The 16,534-nt window shown below is 41.8% G+C and overlaps 1 protein-coding gene across 6 annotated transcripts; it reads right to left on the bottom strand.

The window, feature by feature from the left end:
• Window positions 1-182: 182 nt before the first annotated feature.
• eif4enif1 (eukaryotic translation initiation factor 4E nuclear import factor 1) lies at window positions 183-16,494 on the bottom strand. 6 transcript variants are annotated; one of them, XM_079511102.1, is made up of 19 exons: window positions 16,148-16,494; window positions 15,216-15,434; window positions 15,055-15,128; window positions 14,662-14,789; window positions 12,275-12,549; window positions 11,410-11,617; window positions 11,125-11,282; window positions 10,024-10,162; window positions 8,715-8,891; window positions 8,074-8,351; window positions 7,430-7,510; window positions 5,119-5,311; window positions 4,304-4,389; window positions 4,020-4,156; window positions 3,679-3,763; window positions 3,502-3,592; window positions 3,039-3,356; window positions 2,756-2,926; window positions 183-1,213 (listed from the first exon to the last, which is right to left on the bottom strand). In XM_079511102.1, the coding sequence occupies exons 2-19, from the start codon at window positions 15,399-15,401 to the stop codon at window positions 1,038-1,040; spliced, it is 2,961 nt and encodes a 986-aa protein (XP_079367228.1). In that variant the 5' UTR covers window positions 15,402-15,434; window positions 16,148-16,494; the 3' UTR covers window positions 183-1,037. The 6 variants fall into 6 exon arrangements, with proteins under 6 accessions (XP_079367228.1, XP_079367224.1, XP_079367227.1 ...); XM_079511098.1 differs by having other exon boundaries at window positions 3,472-3,592; window positions 16,148-16,493; XM_079511101.1 differs by having other exon boundaries at window positions 3,472-3,592; window positions 3,679-3,751; window positions 16,148-16,493.
• Window positions 16,495-16,534: the final 40 nt, after the last annotated feature.

Below are 16,534 nucleotides of genomic sequence, written 5' to 3'. Positions count from 1 at the left end.
AGACCCAATGCATCATTTTCAGAAATAAAAAGTAGATGATTGCCTTTTTGACATGCCGACCAATGCAAGTCAGAGTTGCAAGTTCCAAAATAATTAACATTGATCATTGCCAATTTAGGGACAGTAAGTTATGACCAATAAGGGCACACAAAAACAGTGATTAATATAAGCAAGAGACAAGATTGTTTTACTCAAGATTTTATTTATTAATTCTATTGTGCTTTTATAACTTAACAGCACATAAGCATAAACTGGATCCCAATCACCCCCTTCCAAGAAAATATAACAAAACATGATTTTGCAGTGCTTCACCCCTTGTGATCGGTTGGATGGGAGGGATACAGTTAAAAAAAAGAAAAAGAAAAGAGAAAAGAAAATAATTCGCAGAAAAATAAAGGCACAACCAGCACTCGCTGCTTATCCCAGAGACTTCCTGAAATACTCCAGCCAGCTACATCTACAGGAGGGGGCACTGACCTCGCCACATAGGACAACAGCGTAAACTTTGTGTCACTCTATCAAACACCTTGACCTGCAGTAGCCCTTTCTCAGTGCAGTTTCTGGGGGGAAATGACAACCTGGGACAACCAGACAAAGGAATGCTACCATCTCTTGGTGGCTCTACTTAAGTCTCTGGCAGTTCTCAGTTTAACTGCAGTATAGTTTAACCTCCCACCCCAAACCAAGAAAAAGAAAACATCACTATGTACAGGGAGAACACGCTTCTTTACCATGGTCTGTACAATTTGAGCCTATACATTAATTATTCTTTACTGCAAGGAAACCAATATTACAAAAAATGACGTGGGGGTGGTGGGGGGACAACCAACTGCAAAAAGAAATCTCCATGACTCGTCATCCCTTTTTCAGGTTAGGCCTCATCAAAAGTGGCAACTTCAAGGTTAAAGACAAGCATAATGTGACTCAGTCTATGCATCGTCTTAGAAATTAAAGTTCACATTTATCCCAGTAATGGGGTGGTGGAGATGGAACAAAAGAAAAAAACAAGGTTGTACTATCCACCATGTTTGAAATTCTCACGGCCGGAACTCCAGTTCATCTACGCTTATGACCTTAGCAGGCATAGAAGGAAGCGGCTGCTCGAGCACATCTGAGCCGAACCACTTGGACAGACCAAGAGGGGGGCTGCCCCCATGTCGCTGGGAGTTGTTTGTCCGGTGAGGGCCATGGCTCTGCGACTGATGTGGGTGCACTGCAAGATAAAGATTTAAAATAATTGGAAGAGAGAAAAACATTCAAATATTGTAACTACATTATAGATGGTTTGCACATGCATAAAGTGAATGGCAAATTGCATGGCAAAGTCAGTTTAACGTTGTTAATGCAATCAGATAGGACTTTTCTGTTTGGATGTATGGGCTGTCAAGGCCAGAAAGTAGTTTTTTTCCACTCAGTAGGCGTTCATGCATAACTTCCGGGTTTGATGATGTCACGAGCATACCAGAAGTGAATATCCCATTAATTTACTCCATGTTTCAGAAAAAAGGCGAAGGTACAAGACTATACATATTTTAGGGTGAACAAAACACTCATTATTGCATATACCCAGGGCTTAAAGCCAAAATAAATCCCAAGACTGAAAATGATTTTTTGCAAATCTGCACCGATCATTAAATGACCCCTATGAAATCCTCAGGACTGAAATCCACCCAGGACTGAGAACTTTAAGCCCTGCATATACCATTACCTTTACAATGCTTCCACCAGAATAATTGTTTAGCTTGTTTCTTCTTAACTGTAACAAAGTAGTTGAATGGGACATTTTCACAATGCTGTACAAGCATCGGTCCAGGCCAATTGATGTACCGGTAGTTGCAGGAGAAACTCAGGGCTGAAACATTTGTTAAAATAATGGCCTGTGTGTGAGACTTGATGCATTATTTTAAAGAAGTTGACAAGCTCTACTATTCAGGACATCACTGCTACACTTCGGTAGTGTAGTACTTCTCCATCACATTGTATATATTTGTTCTTAACTAGATCGACATACACATGTGTGGCTTCTACAGGATAATAGCATAGTTTTACAACCACATAGCTAGTGGTAACCTACAGTAGAGTGCTACGACATTATAGCCGATAATAAAATAGTCTATGTAGAAAATGAAAGGAGTTTTACTTCTGGCACATCAGCGTTGAGCTATATAGGTCTTGCTTCATAAATGCAGACTGGTAGAGGCTTTGCTGTAAAATTATGTTCTGGCTCCAAGAAAAGTGCCATTGATCACACCATTTGTTCAAGAATATATATACAAATTATACTAGGATGCTTTTCATTTAGTACCACTAAATTAACACATTCACTTCAATTCATTAATAAATTACATAAAGGGAACACATAAGCAGTGTATATACTGCGAATACAAAAACTTAGGACCAAATGTTTACCAATAATTATTTGAGCCGTTGGTAGATCAGAGCTGCCACTAACAAATATTTTCATATATCAATCTGTGTTCCATTCTAGACTAGAGCCCACCAACTGCATCTGGTAATGCATGCATCATTTCCACCGAAACCACATACAAACAATTCCGCTAGCAAGCCAATGACTCAAATGTGCCTCCTCTTCAAATGCTCCCATATTGTGGATGCCAAACAAAGTCCATCTTAAATGTTGCAGGTAATCTTTTAAATCTTTGAGGGTGAAATGCTCCCAGACCTGCCATTGTCATTTGCCATTTTTGCCCCACTAGGTGGAGCCAGACATTCAGAAACCATAGTGGAAACCTACTTTGTCTCTGTTGCTGAAGTTGTTGCTGCATTACTGCTAACTGCATCTGAGTGCTGGTTCGGGGAGGTAGGAGAGGATGCCCCGGGGGACCAAGCGGGTAGAGGGGTTGTCCAAGAACGGAAGGGTGCAAACCTTGGAGTTGTGCAAGGTCAACATGCGGTGGAAATATGCCTGAAGAAAACAGCAATAGGTGAAGGAAAAATACATTTAGCATACTCTAATCAACTGTGATAATCAAAGTCACTGTAGACCTATAACATGGTTGTAGAAATACAGAACTAACCTGCTTGCAATAAAGCAGGTCCAAGCTGCTGGGGCTGCATACCCTGTGCTAGCATCCGCTGCACCATACTGGGGTGAATCTGGGGCGGAGGAGGGCCACGCACCATGGGTACATGGGATAGCAGCGGTACAGGGTAGATTGGGCATGGGAAGGTTGAGGATGGGCCCGGATTCACCAGCGTCGGTGTGTGCTGTCCAGAGCCTGGCCTGAGACGCTCATGGTCTTTGCTCGCAAAGTTTTGTGATGAAACTTTCACCCCCCCGGAGTGGGAGCCACTCCCATTCATCGAGTCCAAATAAGAGTTTGGGGAACTGTTGTCTGGAATTCCATAACCAAAGTTCCAATGTTAAACAACAATTTGCAATTGTAAAAAATACAAAAGGAAATTAAAATCATCAATTAAGTGGTGGTGAGCACATCCAAGTGTATATACCATCTTGGGAGCGTTCCACCTCATCCTTACTCTCTTGACGATTGCCTGGCTCATCTCTGCTTTTCTCTTTCGTTTCATACATTTTACGTATCACCGACGTGGGGGTAAATGATGGTGATAACTGAAATATAAACAAATATTTATGTGGACAATGCTTGCATGTTGGACAAAGTTAAGGGACCAGCCAACCAAGTCATTAATACTCACAATGCTATTGACATTGCCAGGAGAGTTTCTTCCTGCAGGGTGAGGGCCTGGGGATCTATTTGTTCGTGGTTGTCTTAAAGGAGGGCTGAAATTAGTATAATAGTTTGTCACACAAAACCATTGCAGTTTAGCTTTAAATCATTATCACATCATTCTCAAGTACCACAATCAACATAATCTCTCAACATTTTCCACTAGACCTGCAGACATCTAGGGACAATACAATCCTGTAACAGGATTCTTTTAATCTATAAAAGCAAGGTTATATATATTTTCTCTACCAAAGCATAAAAGACCTTGGTAGGCCCTCAAAAAATAAAGTATTAAAAGGAAAAACAAACTTGTTTCGGAAGGCCTTGTCTTGTGGTTGATGGTTGTAACCAGTTTGGAATGAGTGGTGGGCATGCAGAGCAAGGTCCTGCTGGAATGCAAAGTTTTCCAGGTCCGCCTGGCTAGCAGCCATAGACAGTGCCCTCATCTGGACAAACACAAAATACAACATGAGGTAGTTCGAGGTTACCTCCCCATACTCCAATGAAGACTACATCCATCTGTATCAAAAACATCTGTTTCCAGGTGAATCGTCTTAAAAATGACAATTGGTTAAAACTACATTTTCTTTCACCTGCTGTGGAGTGGGTCCAGGGCTGATAGATCTATGCACGTCTGTAAACTGCTCCGCCATCATGGGCTGAGATCCAACTGGATATCCTGGACAGAAAACGTTTTAATTACATCTACAAACTTGTTAAAAAAAACAAATTGTTTTTTATTTCTACAATTAAGGGAGGGAGAAAAAAAAAAAGTATTCCCGGGGCACAGAATTATAGTCATTATAGTGGAATTGCTGCATTCATGATTTGAGGCATTTTGTTCAACACAAGCGACTCCTGCCAATCTTAGCCAATCAGGATGGAATATGAAAAATCGGATCACATGACTATAGAGATAATGTGTACAGATTTGCGTGGTGCGGTGCTATAACAGGCCAATGTGAAAAATCTGGGGCAGAGGTTTTGCTCTGTCATCCAGGGAGTGTGTGTGCAGTTTAACGTGGATTGGCCCAACGGTGCCAGAGATTAGCTGATGTAGGGAGTCTAGGGACAGGGTGCAAAACATAGTCCTGGCCAAGGGACTATGTGGCCGGGACTGGCGGAGACAAAATCAAGTATGCCCATTAAACCATCTACACCAGATGTATTAAGACAATCTAATGAATCGGTGTCCATGATCGACAAAGTACTGTCTGATGTTAGCACTGAGGATTTGTCACAGGGCAATTGGTAAGTAGTTCTAATATACTGTACTGTAGATATAGGTAAAGCTCACCATAATCTATAAAGGCTACAGCTCACATTTTGTAGTTGCATTCTTGAAAGACATCGCTTAGCACCTTTAAAATTAAATTACCTGAAGGTTGCACCTTTACAATTAACTTACCTGAAGGTTGCATACGATGTCTATGAAAGTAGTCAGGTGATGGTGCCCTCTGTGGAAAGAGAGGGGGTGAGGGACCCTTATGCAGTAGTCCATGTAAAGGAGTAGCGTTTACTGCAACGTCAGAGCTACTCAGCAGACTGCCAAGTAGATTAGGAGAGATGCTGCGAGGTGGACCCTGGCCTCCCAGAAGCTCCTAATAAAAACAAACACCTTAGAAAGCATGGCATAACATTTGCATGCACCAGGTTCAAGAGCAGGTTGGACGGAAAATTTAATTTAATCTTCAAGTTACCGGTATACCCATTCTACCACTGCTGTGTAGCGTTAACCTGGTGAAAATCCTCAATCGTATGCATACTCCTAAAAATTGACTACTGTTAAGATTTGTATATTGAAAACTATTTCTAAAATGGTGCATCTCATACTGCAGAAGAATGGGCAGAGACTAAAGCCCAACTGATATATCAACCATTTGGCTATTTGATGACATAAGTATGTGTCCCAAACTTTAAACCTTTTAAAAGTAAAAATAAAATAAAAAAAAAGGCATATCTAAAAATGTGATCTTGTTCATTGTATAATTAATAAGGTGGTGCAATTATTAGTTTTGTTATAGTTAAAGCTCTATATATTCTGAAAGCAACCATTGCTATATTTATTCAGTAATAGAGGATATCCTGTCTCTCCAGGCAGCTCTTTAAACATTTTCATCCAATAGAGAACAATTAAGACGTCTCATTTCAGCACCACTAGTAGTACTTATGGAGAAGTTGAAGAAATGCAAACTGGCTCTAGAAATACAGGAATAGGCGTATCTCACAGCATTTCCCCGCCCCCTTTTGGAGATAGTGGTGTTATTTATTTTGCAGTCCATAGGCTTCCATGTTAAAAGAGGTATTTTCACAAGCCACAAACTACCGTTTTGTAAAGGTAAGGTTTATTCTACTTATTTGAGTTGTTATACCATTGTGTTTTCTTCATTTATTATCAGTCTTTGACATTTTAACATTAGGAAATGTACTTAGATTCTCCAGAGATTTTTTTTTTAAATGCCTAATGTTAAATGACATCACTATCTACCGGAAGTGGGCGTGAAAAGGGGGCTGTGAGATAGGCCTATAGGGGTGAAAGGCTAATTACTCCATTGAGAATGAGTGTCTTAAACATCTAAAATGTATCGATAGGCTACACAAATGTAATGCTCACGACAACACATCACATCCATGGCACAGGCCGCGCAAAATAATACATTGGTCTCCGGTTGCCGACAGACTAAAAAAAAAAAAAGTCAAAATCCGACCGAGTCACTCAGAACAAAAAAGGTCTTTATATATGGATATATATGCAGCCCAACAAAACGTAGCCTACACCTGCCCAAAGCCAAAGTTTTTCGACGTACTCTACTTAGGCTACTACGACAGAGAAAAGTCGGCTTCTCCGCCCCGGAGAGCACGACGGGTGGATTGACAGTTGGCGTTACGGTGTACTGGTTTGTCTTGCGCTATTTGAATGAAAACACCGGCATGCAATTATACTTTATATACGGATCCCGACAACAGTGTTATCCCATTCCCCACACGTGGATAAAGAAGAGGGCAAAGTAGGAGCTGTTTATAAGTGCATCGAGTGTCGCGCCTTAATATTCCAAGAGACGAGGCTCTTTTTTTCTCTCACCCTCTACTGCAGCACGCAGTCTGTAGGGAACCTCTCTCTCTCTCCCCGTCTGTCCACATGTAGGCTATGTCTGCCTGGCTGGGTCGGGTCTCTCTCGGAATGTCAGATTTATTTTGGATTTCGGAACCATTTTTTTGGACCCCTGAAGAGCTCTACTGTGTAGTATGTGTGAGCTAGCTAGCTAACGTTAGCTATGTTTTTTGTCTTTCAACCTGTAGCACTAGCTAGTAGCTATACTCGGGCAAATATTGAAGTTATTAAAAAAGAAGCCTATCCATCATTGCCGTAGGGAAAAAAAATATTTTGTAATACAATAAATTCCTTGCGACCCATCCTTCCGCGAAAAAAAAAAATATATATATATATAATAAAATAAATTCCCTACCGACTCAGCCCAAAAATGACAGCCAACCGGAGACCAACAAATGATTTTGCTTGGCCACATCTTAAGCTTACACACGTGCACTAAAGTATAAATCAGAACCATCACTGGAGTCATGGACGATGCATAGACTACAAAAAGCATAGCTGCGCCTGGTAATGGCTTCAGATGGTGCAATGAAATACAAAAAGCAGACTGCATTTCATACCACAAATGAGCATTGGCCAGAATGAGTAGAGCTTGCTATATACATACCTGGAATATGTTTTTCTGCTGTTGAGCAGGCACTTGACTATCAGGTCGTGGGACCTGTCGTGGGACAGCATCTGATGACTGCTGTGAGAAAAGAGTGTGTGGGGCAGGCAGGTATAGTGAAGTTCACAAACCACCCATGTCCTTATAAAACCCCATCCCACTGGGCATGCTGCTGTAGCATGTGTGCAGTGTGTTAACATTATACTAATGGATTCAAAAGCCACATCACTAAAGGATATCATTTGGAGGATTAATGCTTGCCCACTGAGATTTGGAATAGTGTAGACCTCTCAAATACTAATGAAATATCCTTTGTGCAAGTCAGCCAGTAGTATGATTGCAATACTACTGCATAAGAGATGGAATTCCACAAGTTGACTTGCATCTAGGACATTTACGCTTTCATACATCCAACCACAGAAAAGAGGTACTTCACTGATATTTAATGTAAATCCAATTTTCTATTGTGAAACTCAGACTCAACATGGGGATTTGTGATAATATTGGTGAAGTTCCTCTTTATAGTTACAAGACAAATTTATGCCCATCACTTTTAGTGTTGAATGAAAAAAACATGCGTTTTTAAGGATTGCCAGGCATGAGATTATCCTGCATGTCACTGGAGTTGGAGTTGTGAGACTTACATTGTTGGAGTTGGCTTTGGGGTGGGGAGGCAACGTTCCACTTGCCTTCATGCTGCTGACCAATTTATTAAAGGCTGACATGTCAGGGTCATGCGAGCGTGGACGGACACTGGGGCCACCTGTTAAAGCTTCCTCCAAGTGCTCAGCCATGTAAGGTGTGCCATCTCCCCTCTGTGGAGCGGACATCTTTTGCACCCGTGGTTGAGGTTCAATCCCCAACTTCATCCTGTTCATTCCCCCCTCCACCTCCTCCAGAGAGAGAACCACTCCCGAGTTGGCTGGAGACAGGATGGGGACAATTAAAAACAAAACCACAAGGAGGAACAAAAGTTGAACCATATTTTTCAGATGAATAGATTATGCGGCCTGATTTTCAGAATCTATGCCAGATTAAAGTAAATTAAGTTTTACTTTATTCATTATACCACATGAAACGATACTTTAGTTTTACAACCCCACTGACAAATTATTGGTTTTCCCATTTGGCAGCAATACAACCATCACTAATATAGATTTTGTATTCCTTTAACCAGTAATCGCTATTTCGGCAGAATGCGTATGCATTTCAAAAGGTAACGTTTGGCTGAATGTTCATACACAAAGGCTTGTTGTAAATCCAGTGAAAATGACTTGGCACTCACTGCTCTCACGTAGCCGAGCTTTGTTGACCGACAGACTGGAAAGGAGGGGCTTCAGGTCTACTTTGGCCTTGTGTAGTATCTCCAAGATGTCCACCTTCTCCTTGTGCTCTGATGATTGAATAGGTGTGAAATATGTGACTGGCCCTTGGCTAGGAGAGGTGCTGCGTGGTTCAAGCCCTGAAGACGAGCAAGACGGTCTTATGTTTTAAGGCAGCAACTATTAATTTAACAGATTAAACGTAGAATTTGAAGTCATGTCAGACATGTCTGACGAAGGCTATGAACATTAGAGTTATGGTGCAATTTACTTGCAGTCATACATCTTAGGAAAATATATAAGAGTAAAATGAATAACTTAATAGCTAAACTAATTATAGAATAATTTGTATTTAAGGCCACCGGCATTAATTAATAAATTCGATGGAATTCACACCAGGATTTTCCACCGTTCAACCCACGAGCCAAAACCCACAACCGGATGTTACTAATGTTGTCGCATCCACTCCCAGTCCCGCGATCGGCGGAGAGAAAGCCTCATCGCGACCATAACAGCGTCGGCTATGGGCTGTGGAATAAATCTTGTTTTGAACAGAAATGCCATCTGGGACAAGGAATTGGAGATAAAGGCGAATTAAACCAGTGGGCACGGGTGCACGAGAAATTCAAGATGGCGTGCTCCAGTGTTGTTGACGGGAGTCTTTTTGCGGAGCCTGGGTGTCGATGGTTGCTGAGGGGGCACTTGTTTTACAGGTTAGGGTTAGGCATAGTCTTACCGAGGTTAGGTTTAGGCATAGTTTTTGTGAGGTTAGGGTTAGGCATAGTTTGTGTGAGGTTATAATAACTCAGGGTTAGTCGGCGCTGTAAAACAAGCGTCCCATCAGCACCCATCGAAACCCAGGCTCCGCAAAAAAAAGGTAGTCCCTGTTGTTGACAGCATCAGCTAGCAAACCAATGCTTATGTAAGTAGCATTACAACTTGATCTAACATAACCACTATAAAACACGAATTGCCGTAGATCTACGGCAATGTCGCTAAGCGTGGTATTTATTAATTGACGCAGATCTACGGTGATGGCAAGAAGCGTGTTAAATTGTTAATACTTTGCAGTGAAGGAGATCAGTTGCCATCCCATTGACGGTCAGCAATAACTTGCACAATCAATGGTCTGCATGTTGCCAGGGTCTCCCTCACATTGAAATGACATCATCAGGATTAAGACATTTGTGTAATACACAGGAGAACATGTTTACAGCCCATAAAGCATTATGGGACAAATGCTTGCAACTGTAGAAACCCACTCATTTTTACCTGCTAGTCTCTCCAGCTCTTCATGGGGTGTTGACCTCAAACTGCTGGAACGACTGCCTGAAGGGCTCAGGCTACTGGAGAACCATTGACTGAAGCGGCTGGCTGATACTGGACCATCCCCAAGAACATCTTCTATCATCTGAAACACACAAACAGCAAGGCTTTGTGAGACAGAGTGGGTGGCCCAGAATGGAGACTAAAGGGTCTGAGGACAAAGGTGACACTTACGTTTCAAAGGCTCTCCGTCTGTTTAGCACAGAAGGTGCTAGAAGACGGGATGAGGCAGTTTCATTGGATGCATTGCTGGTTGGAATTGTGCCGCTTAAACACGGACCCAGTCTTTGTTGAACTTTCTTATTCAGCTTTCTCATATTCGCTCAGTTTCTAAAATAGGCAGCTGTGCCAATGTGGCAGTGATGATGGGCATACATTTGGATTCAGAATCACTTTCTGTACCCAAGCAATAATCCATGATTGGCAAACCAGAAAGAGCACCATGTAGTGACAAACAAATGCCATCACAACAGAAGGTCCGTGAAGTGCATGTGCAGTAGAGGTATTCATATTCAAAACCTTCCATTTTGTCAAACTCTTTGACCTTCCTAACCAGATCAAACTCTTCAGAATCAAACAAATACTGCCAGTGAAGGGGCTGCGTGCACCAATGAGTCTTTTCCTGAGCATTTTGAAATGTTTTCAATGGGAGCACCGCATATTTATTTACACTATGCTGGAAACGGCAGCAGCATGACAAGGCTCTGAACATTCTGCGCTGTGCTCCTTTTTATCTGGCTAAAACATTTTTCAACTTTGGGTGTTTAGAAAAAGAAAAGTTTTGCACGCATCAAGATATAACGACTTATGTCCAAAAATAGCCAATCTTCTAGCTCACAAGGTGTCGAAACTCAATGAGTTTTTCTTTTTTGCCTATAATGACATGTCCATAATAAGGATGACATGTTTAAAGTGATTCAAAATGTTGCATAGCTGCCATACTGCATTAAAAGATTGGAATTCCATTTGGAGGCATACATGAAGACCTCTACTGTTCTGTCTTAAACCTCTAGCCCCCAAACCGGTAAAGTGCTCCCCAGGACTTACAGAAGCCAGTCCTGGCATGGTCTTCTCAAGGTTGAAGAACTCATTGAAGTCAAATTCTCCAGCTGATGGCTCTTGCAGAACAGGGTGTGGCACCTCTTGATCAGATGGGGCTCTGACCACATCTGGCTCTTCCGCCTGTCCACCATTACATTCCACTGCTAAGTGAAAGAATTATCACATTTGAATTACACATTTTACTGTAAGGCCTATGATGAACCAAATTCAAAGTGAATTGATACATTAATCATTAAACCGCTACAATTTGTAAATAGATGATTGACATGCCTTCTTTCAGAGATTCTGTCCGCTTCCTTGACCTTGACTTGTTGTTGGACCTACGCCTGTCATCTTCCAGGATCTTATCATCAAATCCAATGAGCTCGATTGTTTCAGACTGGCTTGTGGGACCTCCAGAGAACCACTCCGGTTCTTCCTCTGCATAAGAATCATTCCTTCTCCTCTCACTGAACACACGTTTGTCACCAAAATCTCTCTGTAAAACAGTTGCAATACAGCAAAACAGACATAGTAAGATTAGTATAAGGCTCAAAAATAGCTAAAATAACAGTCTACAAGCTCACAACACAATGAGAAATGCCGTGAGCTTGTAGATCTGACATTTTAGTTAAAAAGAAATACATGTGGCTCCGATAACTGCATGTGGCCAGCTGCCTGTAATTTAGGCTGTCATTTATTATGACTCTAAATGTGGACAAGGTTTCAGTCTTATCCGAGGTATCCCTATCTTTTTCCCCCACTGGGGCAAATGCCTTGTTTGTATTTATCATATTGCCTGCTATTGTCTGTTTATATTGCACGGTTTTGCACTATATTTTCTAAAATGCGGTTTGCCGTATATTCATGTTCAGTTTGTATATATTGTAATGTTTGCCCGTTGTCTTCTTTTAACTTGTACAGCACGTTGGGTGACCTGGTCACCTGGTTAAATGTGCTATATAAATAACATTGAGACGAGTTATCAGAGCCTCATTGACAACTATTATACAGTCACAAAAAGACATGTGAAAAGTTCTGGACACACAGATTGCTAGACTCCTGTAGAGTAATGCTGTAAACATTTTGCCAAAAAATGCAAATGTGTGTTTACAAGATTAACTGTACCTCAAGCAATGATGCATAATCTACAAACCCTGAATCTCTTGTCCTTGAAATCACGTTCACGTTCCCTTTCCTTCTCCACACGTGCTTCTCTCTCAAAGGCTCGGGTAGCAATGATGCGCCCACTACCAATTCTGCGTGCACCACCAAGACGAAGACTCTCATTCTCCTTATTCTCCAAAGGACTGATGGGGCGACGAGTGTGGGCTGGAGGTGCAGCATTGCCCTGACATCCCCCACCAAAGCTGCGCCTCTGTGGGCTGAGTACAACATCCAGGTCATCCTCCTTTAGGCGCTCACGAGGGTCTAACAGAAAAACAGAATACAAGGTCCAGTTCTAAATATTTCAAAACACTGATGTACCTTCTAATAGAGATACACACACACACACAATAAATGTTATTGCGATTTAGATATGGTCAGGCCGTTTATAATTGTTGTGGACTTTCTTTCAAGGTAAACTATAGCTCTTTTTTAACCCCAACAATAGAGGTGATGCAGGGAAACCGTCCACCCACGTGCCCCTCCCCACTCTACTCACAGACATAGACAACTGCATTAAGTGAGCCATTCAGCAGCACATCCTCAGCACGAGACTTTGAGTTAGCCTTGCAGCCTTCACTACGCTTAAGGGCAAGATAAATGCTCAGCTCTACGTTACACTGTGTGCCACACTGTTGGTGTTTCCAGAAAGGCAGCACTCTCCTTACACAATCAGTGCCGGGATTCCTTCAAAATAGAAGCTCTGGGGTGCTGGGAAGACATGCCCGCTTTTACTCTGTAAAGCCCCCCCCCCTCCCTTCTGTTACGGGGGGGGGGGGGGAAAGGATATTTTTTTGCTTGTCGAACCAATGACTAGTCTAAACTAAGTATGCACCCCATACGCAGTATGCAGTTGAGAAGTCAGAAATGAAGATCTTAGTATATCTATCAGATCAAAACCACGGAGAGCACCCTAGATTAGGAGATACGAGGCATTCTTTCTGCAGTGGTAAACAGGGAAGTGACCGCACATGAACAAAAAGCGAAGTGTATGGTGGCCTTAGAGTCCAACTAAAAAACAAAATCTCGTTTGATATCATTGAAGATGCGCTAGGACGTGTACACAAGTCCTTTGAATCCGTCGGTTGGATTGCTTATGACGTGTGGGCACGTCAGATGGACTGAACCTAAACAACTCAAAACATACGCTGTGCTCAGGAAAACATCTTTGTGTACACAATTACAAGGTGGAACACTGATTAATATACAGCATGTAGTTTTGTAATAATGCATCCCAGGGAGGTTTCCATGAGGTCCCAATATCAGGTGCTTCTATTCTAAGACTCAATCTGAACCTGTTGTAAAATGACTTCTCAAACTACAATTACTGAAATTCACTAGACCAAGTGGTGAACTAGAACTACTGATAACTTTCCTCCAACAAATATGGTGGCATCATCATACCCGGAACTGAGTGGCAACAAAATATTTTCTGGCCTTGATACATCCAAACAGAAAAATCCTATCCTATTTCATTAACTTTTTCCTCTGCCATCTACGTTTATAAACGTAGCTAGGCTAACGGTACCTACTGGTGCTATCTACGCGTATGTTTGTAGACAACCGTATAACTCCATATATTAAAGAGCCTCTGTCACCACCAGCTATGGGATTTTTAAATACAGCTCCGTTGAGCCTCCATAACAGGATATTCAAAGGGCTGTATCTCCAAAGGTTCGAGAGCTGTCAGCCGCCGTGCACCAGACGATCGTAAATCATTTGCGAGTTTGTATCGCATTGCTGAGCAAATGTAACTGGTTGTAATGCTAGCTAAAGGCTGTGAGCCAGTGGTGATGTACTCATAACAAAGGCCCCCACCTTCCTGAATAACCCGGAAGGGAAACAAGCTCCGTAGAGTTAAGGTGGACCGCTGGCATTCCTTAGGTGCGCATGCTAACACTAGATGGCACTAAAGGAGTTAAACAACATTAAAAGCTTTAAACTCACTTTGCCACTAGATTTGCCACCCACTTTATGCATGCGTCCTAGTGCATCTTCAATGATATCAAACGAGAGAAGAATATTCAGAATTTTTCTTTTTTTGAGTTGGACTCAAAGGCCACCATACGCTTCACTCTTCGTTCATCCGCAGTCCCGGTCACTTCCTAGTTTACCGCTGCAAAAAAGAAAGAATGCCTCGTATCTCCTAATCTAGGGCACTCTCCGTGGTTTTGATTTGATGGATATACTAAGCTCTTCATTTCTGACTTCTCACCTGCCTCTCGTTCAAAAATATAATAAATAATAACGCGAGGGATCAGCGATTATTATCGGATTCTTAGCGAGGTAAGCAAGCAAAAATATGTCTCCGATTTTTTTTCGGGACCGAAGGGGGGGGGGGGTCAATGAGGCATACGTATATGTCATGTCACTTACCTGGTATTCTGCGTTTCAAAAGAACTCTATCGTCCCCGTAATCTTTCTTAAAACCATCAACTGGAGAGGTGCGTCCTGAAGTGGGATACAGTGAGGCATGCCACTTCTCAGGGTCCCAGACGCCATCACTGAAAACAATTTAAACCAGAATCAGAGAAAAAAATATTGACACAAATGATGCTGTGGGTAGAAACCAGCTAACTCCAAAATCCGAGTATATATATTTTTTTAGCTTTTCACCTATTATGACATGCCCAGAATAGAAACGATAGGGTTCATGTACTGTAGCTAGGATCAGAAAATGTGCATTCCAAAGAAGAGTCCATGTAGATTGGACATACTGAATTCTACTTTAGGGCTTCCCTTAAATGTCCTCCATACTCCAAATCTTACCTGTCATATTTGTCAGCGAGACATTCCGGCCTTTCTTTGGAGCATGGCAATTCCTTTATTTCCAAAAGCTCCTCCTGTAAAATGATTTATACAATTTAAATTTGTCCTCCATTGATCAAGCCAACTTTGGCATATACATTTTGTTTTGTGGCAGTCCTCACCTTGGTATATCTGTAATAATTTGCGGTGGCTGACGGTTCCTTCACTTGGTCAATATCATCATTCTTCTGTTCTTCATTCTTCTGTTCTTCATTCTTCTGCTCATCATTCTTCGGTTCATCATTCTTCGGCTCATCATTCTTCGGCTCATCATTCTTGGGCTCATCAACACTAGCATCGTTCTCCATGACTGATCCAACAGGCCCACCAATGCACAGCTTCTATCATGATGCAGACAAATACAAACATTTGTCTGAAACTTTGAATACATTAACAGTTAAAAAAGCACAGGGCAGTACAGTTCAATACAAGGTCTGCTAAGATAATTTAAAATGCAAGAAAGCCTATGGCTTGTTTCCATTTGGGGTCCTTAATATTCAATTAATCAGAAAACTAATTTCTGATTACAGATAAATGCCTACCATATATGCTATATGGTGATGAGTTATGGAGTTGTCACCTTCTTAGTAAATAAAACAAACAGAATCATTCCCAACTTATCAATCTTACTGAAGGCAAAGTGGTAAGAGGGCGATTGTGATTTAAATTATTCCCATCTATTGCAATTCTTTAAACTGACCCCATAATTATCATTCAAATGACCATTTTAACACCCCCCACAAACATTAGGAACCAATTAACAAGTTCACTGATGACGGCAAGACGCCTAGGTGATACGTAGCCGTAATTGGTTAATTGGCATTCTGCCTGCTGTTGCGAATGAAGAAAGATGGGCAATTACAGCAGCCATTCCGACGCATTTATTCGCCTTATACGTTTTATTAAACAGTCATAATTCAATATTTTCTTGTTTTGGGTTCAGGCTTCATGCCAGCTATATTAGCCCACAAATACAAAACTTCTGGAGAACGCCTCTCTGCGTTAACGCGGCCCTTTACCAGGTTAGGTCAAAAATAAACATTCAGCCACTTACTTGGTTTGGATGCTGCTCAGAACACGGTTTGTTTGTTTGTATGCCAAGCAGAGCTCGGTTAGCTAGCTAGCTGTTCTGGCTGCTGTAGCTAGCTAGCCAGCTAGCTGGCCGAATGGGGATAAAGCCCACCCAGCGATAAAGGAAACGTCCAGTCGGTTCTGTGGCCGCGGTAACGTCACTAGATGAAGTCTCTGTTGAGGTGGATGAATACAATATGACAGATAAAAGAACGCATTCAATGTGCGAAGACTGTGTGTGTGTGTAAACTCAACTCTATTGATGTCTCCTCTTTCTCTGTTTCGTAGCAGCGATTTTCCTCTGATCACCGCTTTAAGAAGGTCCTCGCAAGGATTACAGCGTGCCCCGCTGCGCCTTTGTACAATTCCG

This window comes from Electrona antarctica, assembly GCF_951216825.1.
Source record: "Electrona antarctica genome assembly, chromosome: 9".
NCBI classification, from domain to species: domain Eukaryota; kingdom Metazoa; phylum Chordata; class Actinopteri; order Myctophiformes; family Myctophidae; genus Electrona; species Electrona antarctica.
The sequence above is the reverse complement of the archived record's forward strand: the minus strand, read 5'-3'. Positions and strand labels throughout refer to the sequence as shown.

Coding starts and splice junctions, on each gene's coding strand:
- eif4enif1 (XM_079511098.1), bottom strand. CDS start 15,401: ATGGAGAACGATGCTAGTGTTGATGAGCCCAAGAATGATGAGCCGAAG. Junction 4,390..5,118: donor ACATCGTATGCAACCTTCAG/GTAAGTTAATTG, acceptor TTTTCTGTCCAG/GATATCCAGTTGGATCTCAG. Junction 3,357..3,471: donor GGTGGAACGCTCCCAAGATG/GTATATACACTT, acceptor ATGGAATTCCAG/ACAACAGTTCCCCAAACTCT.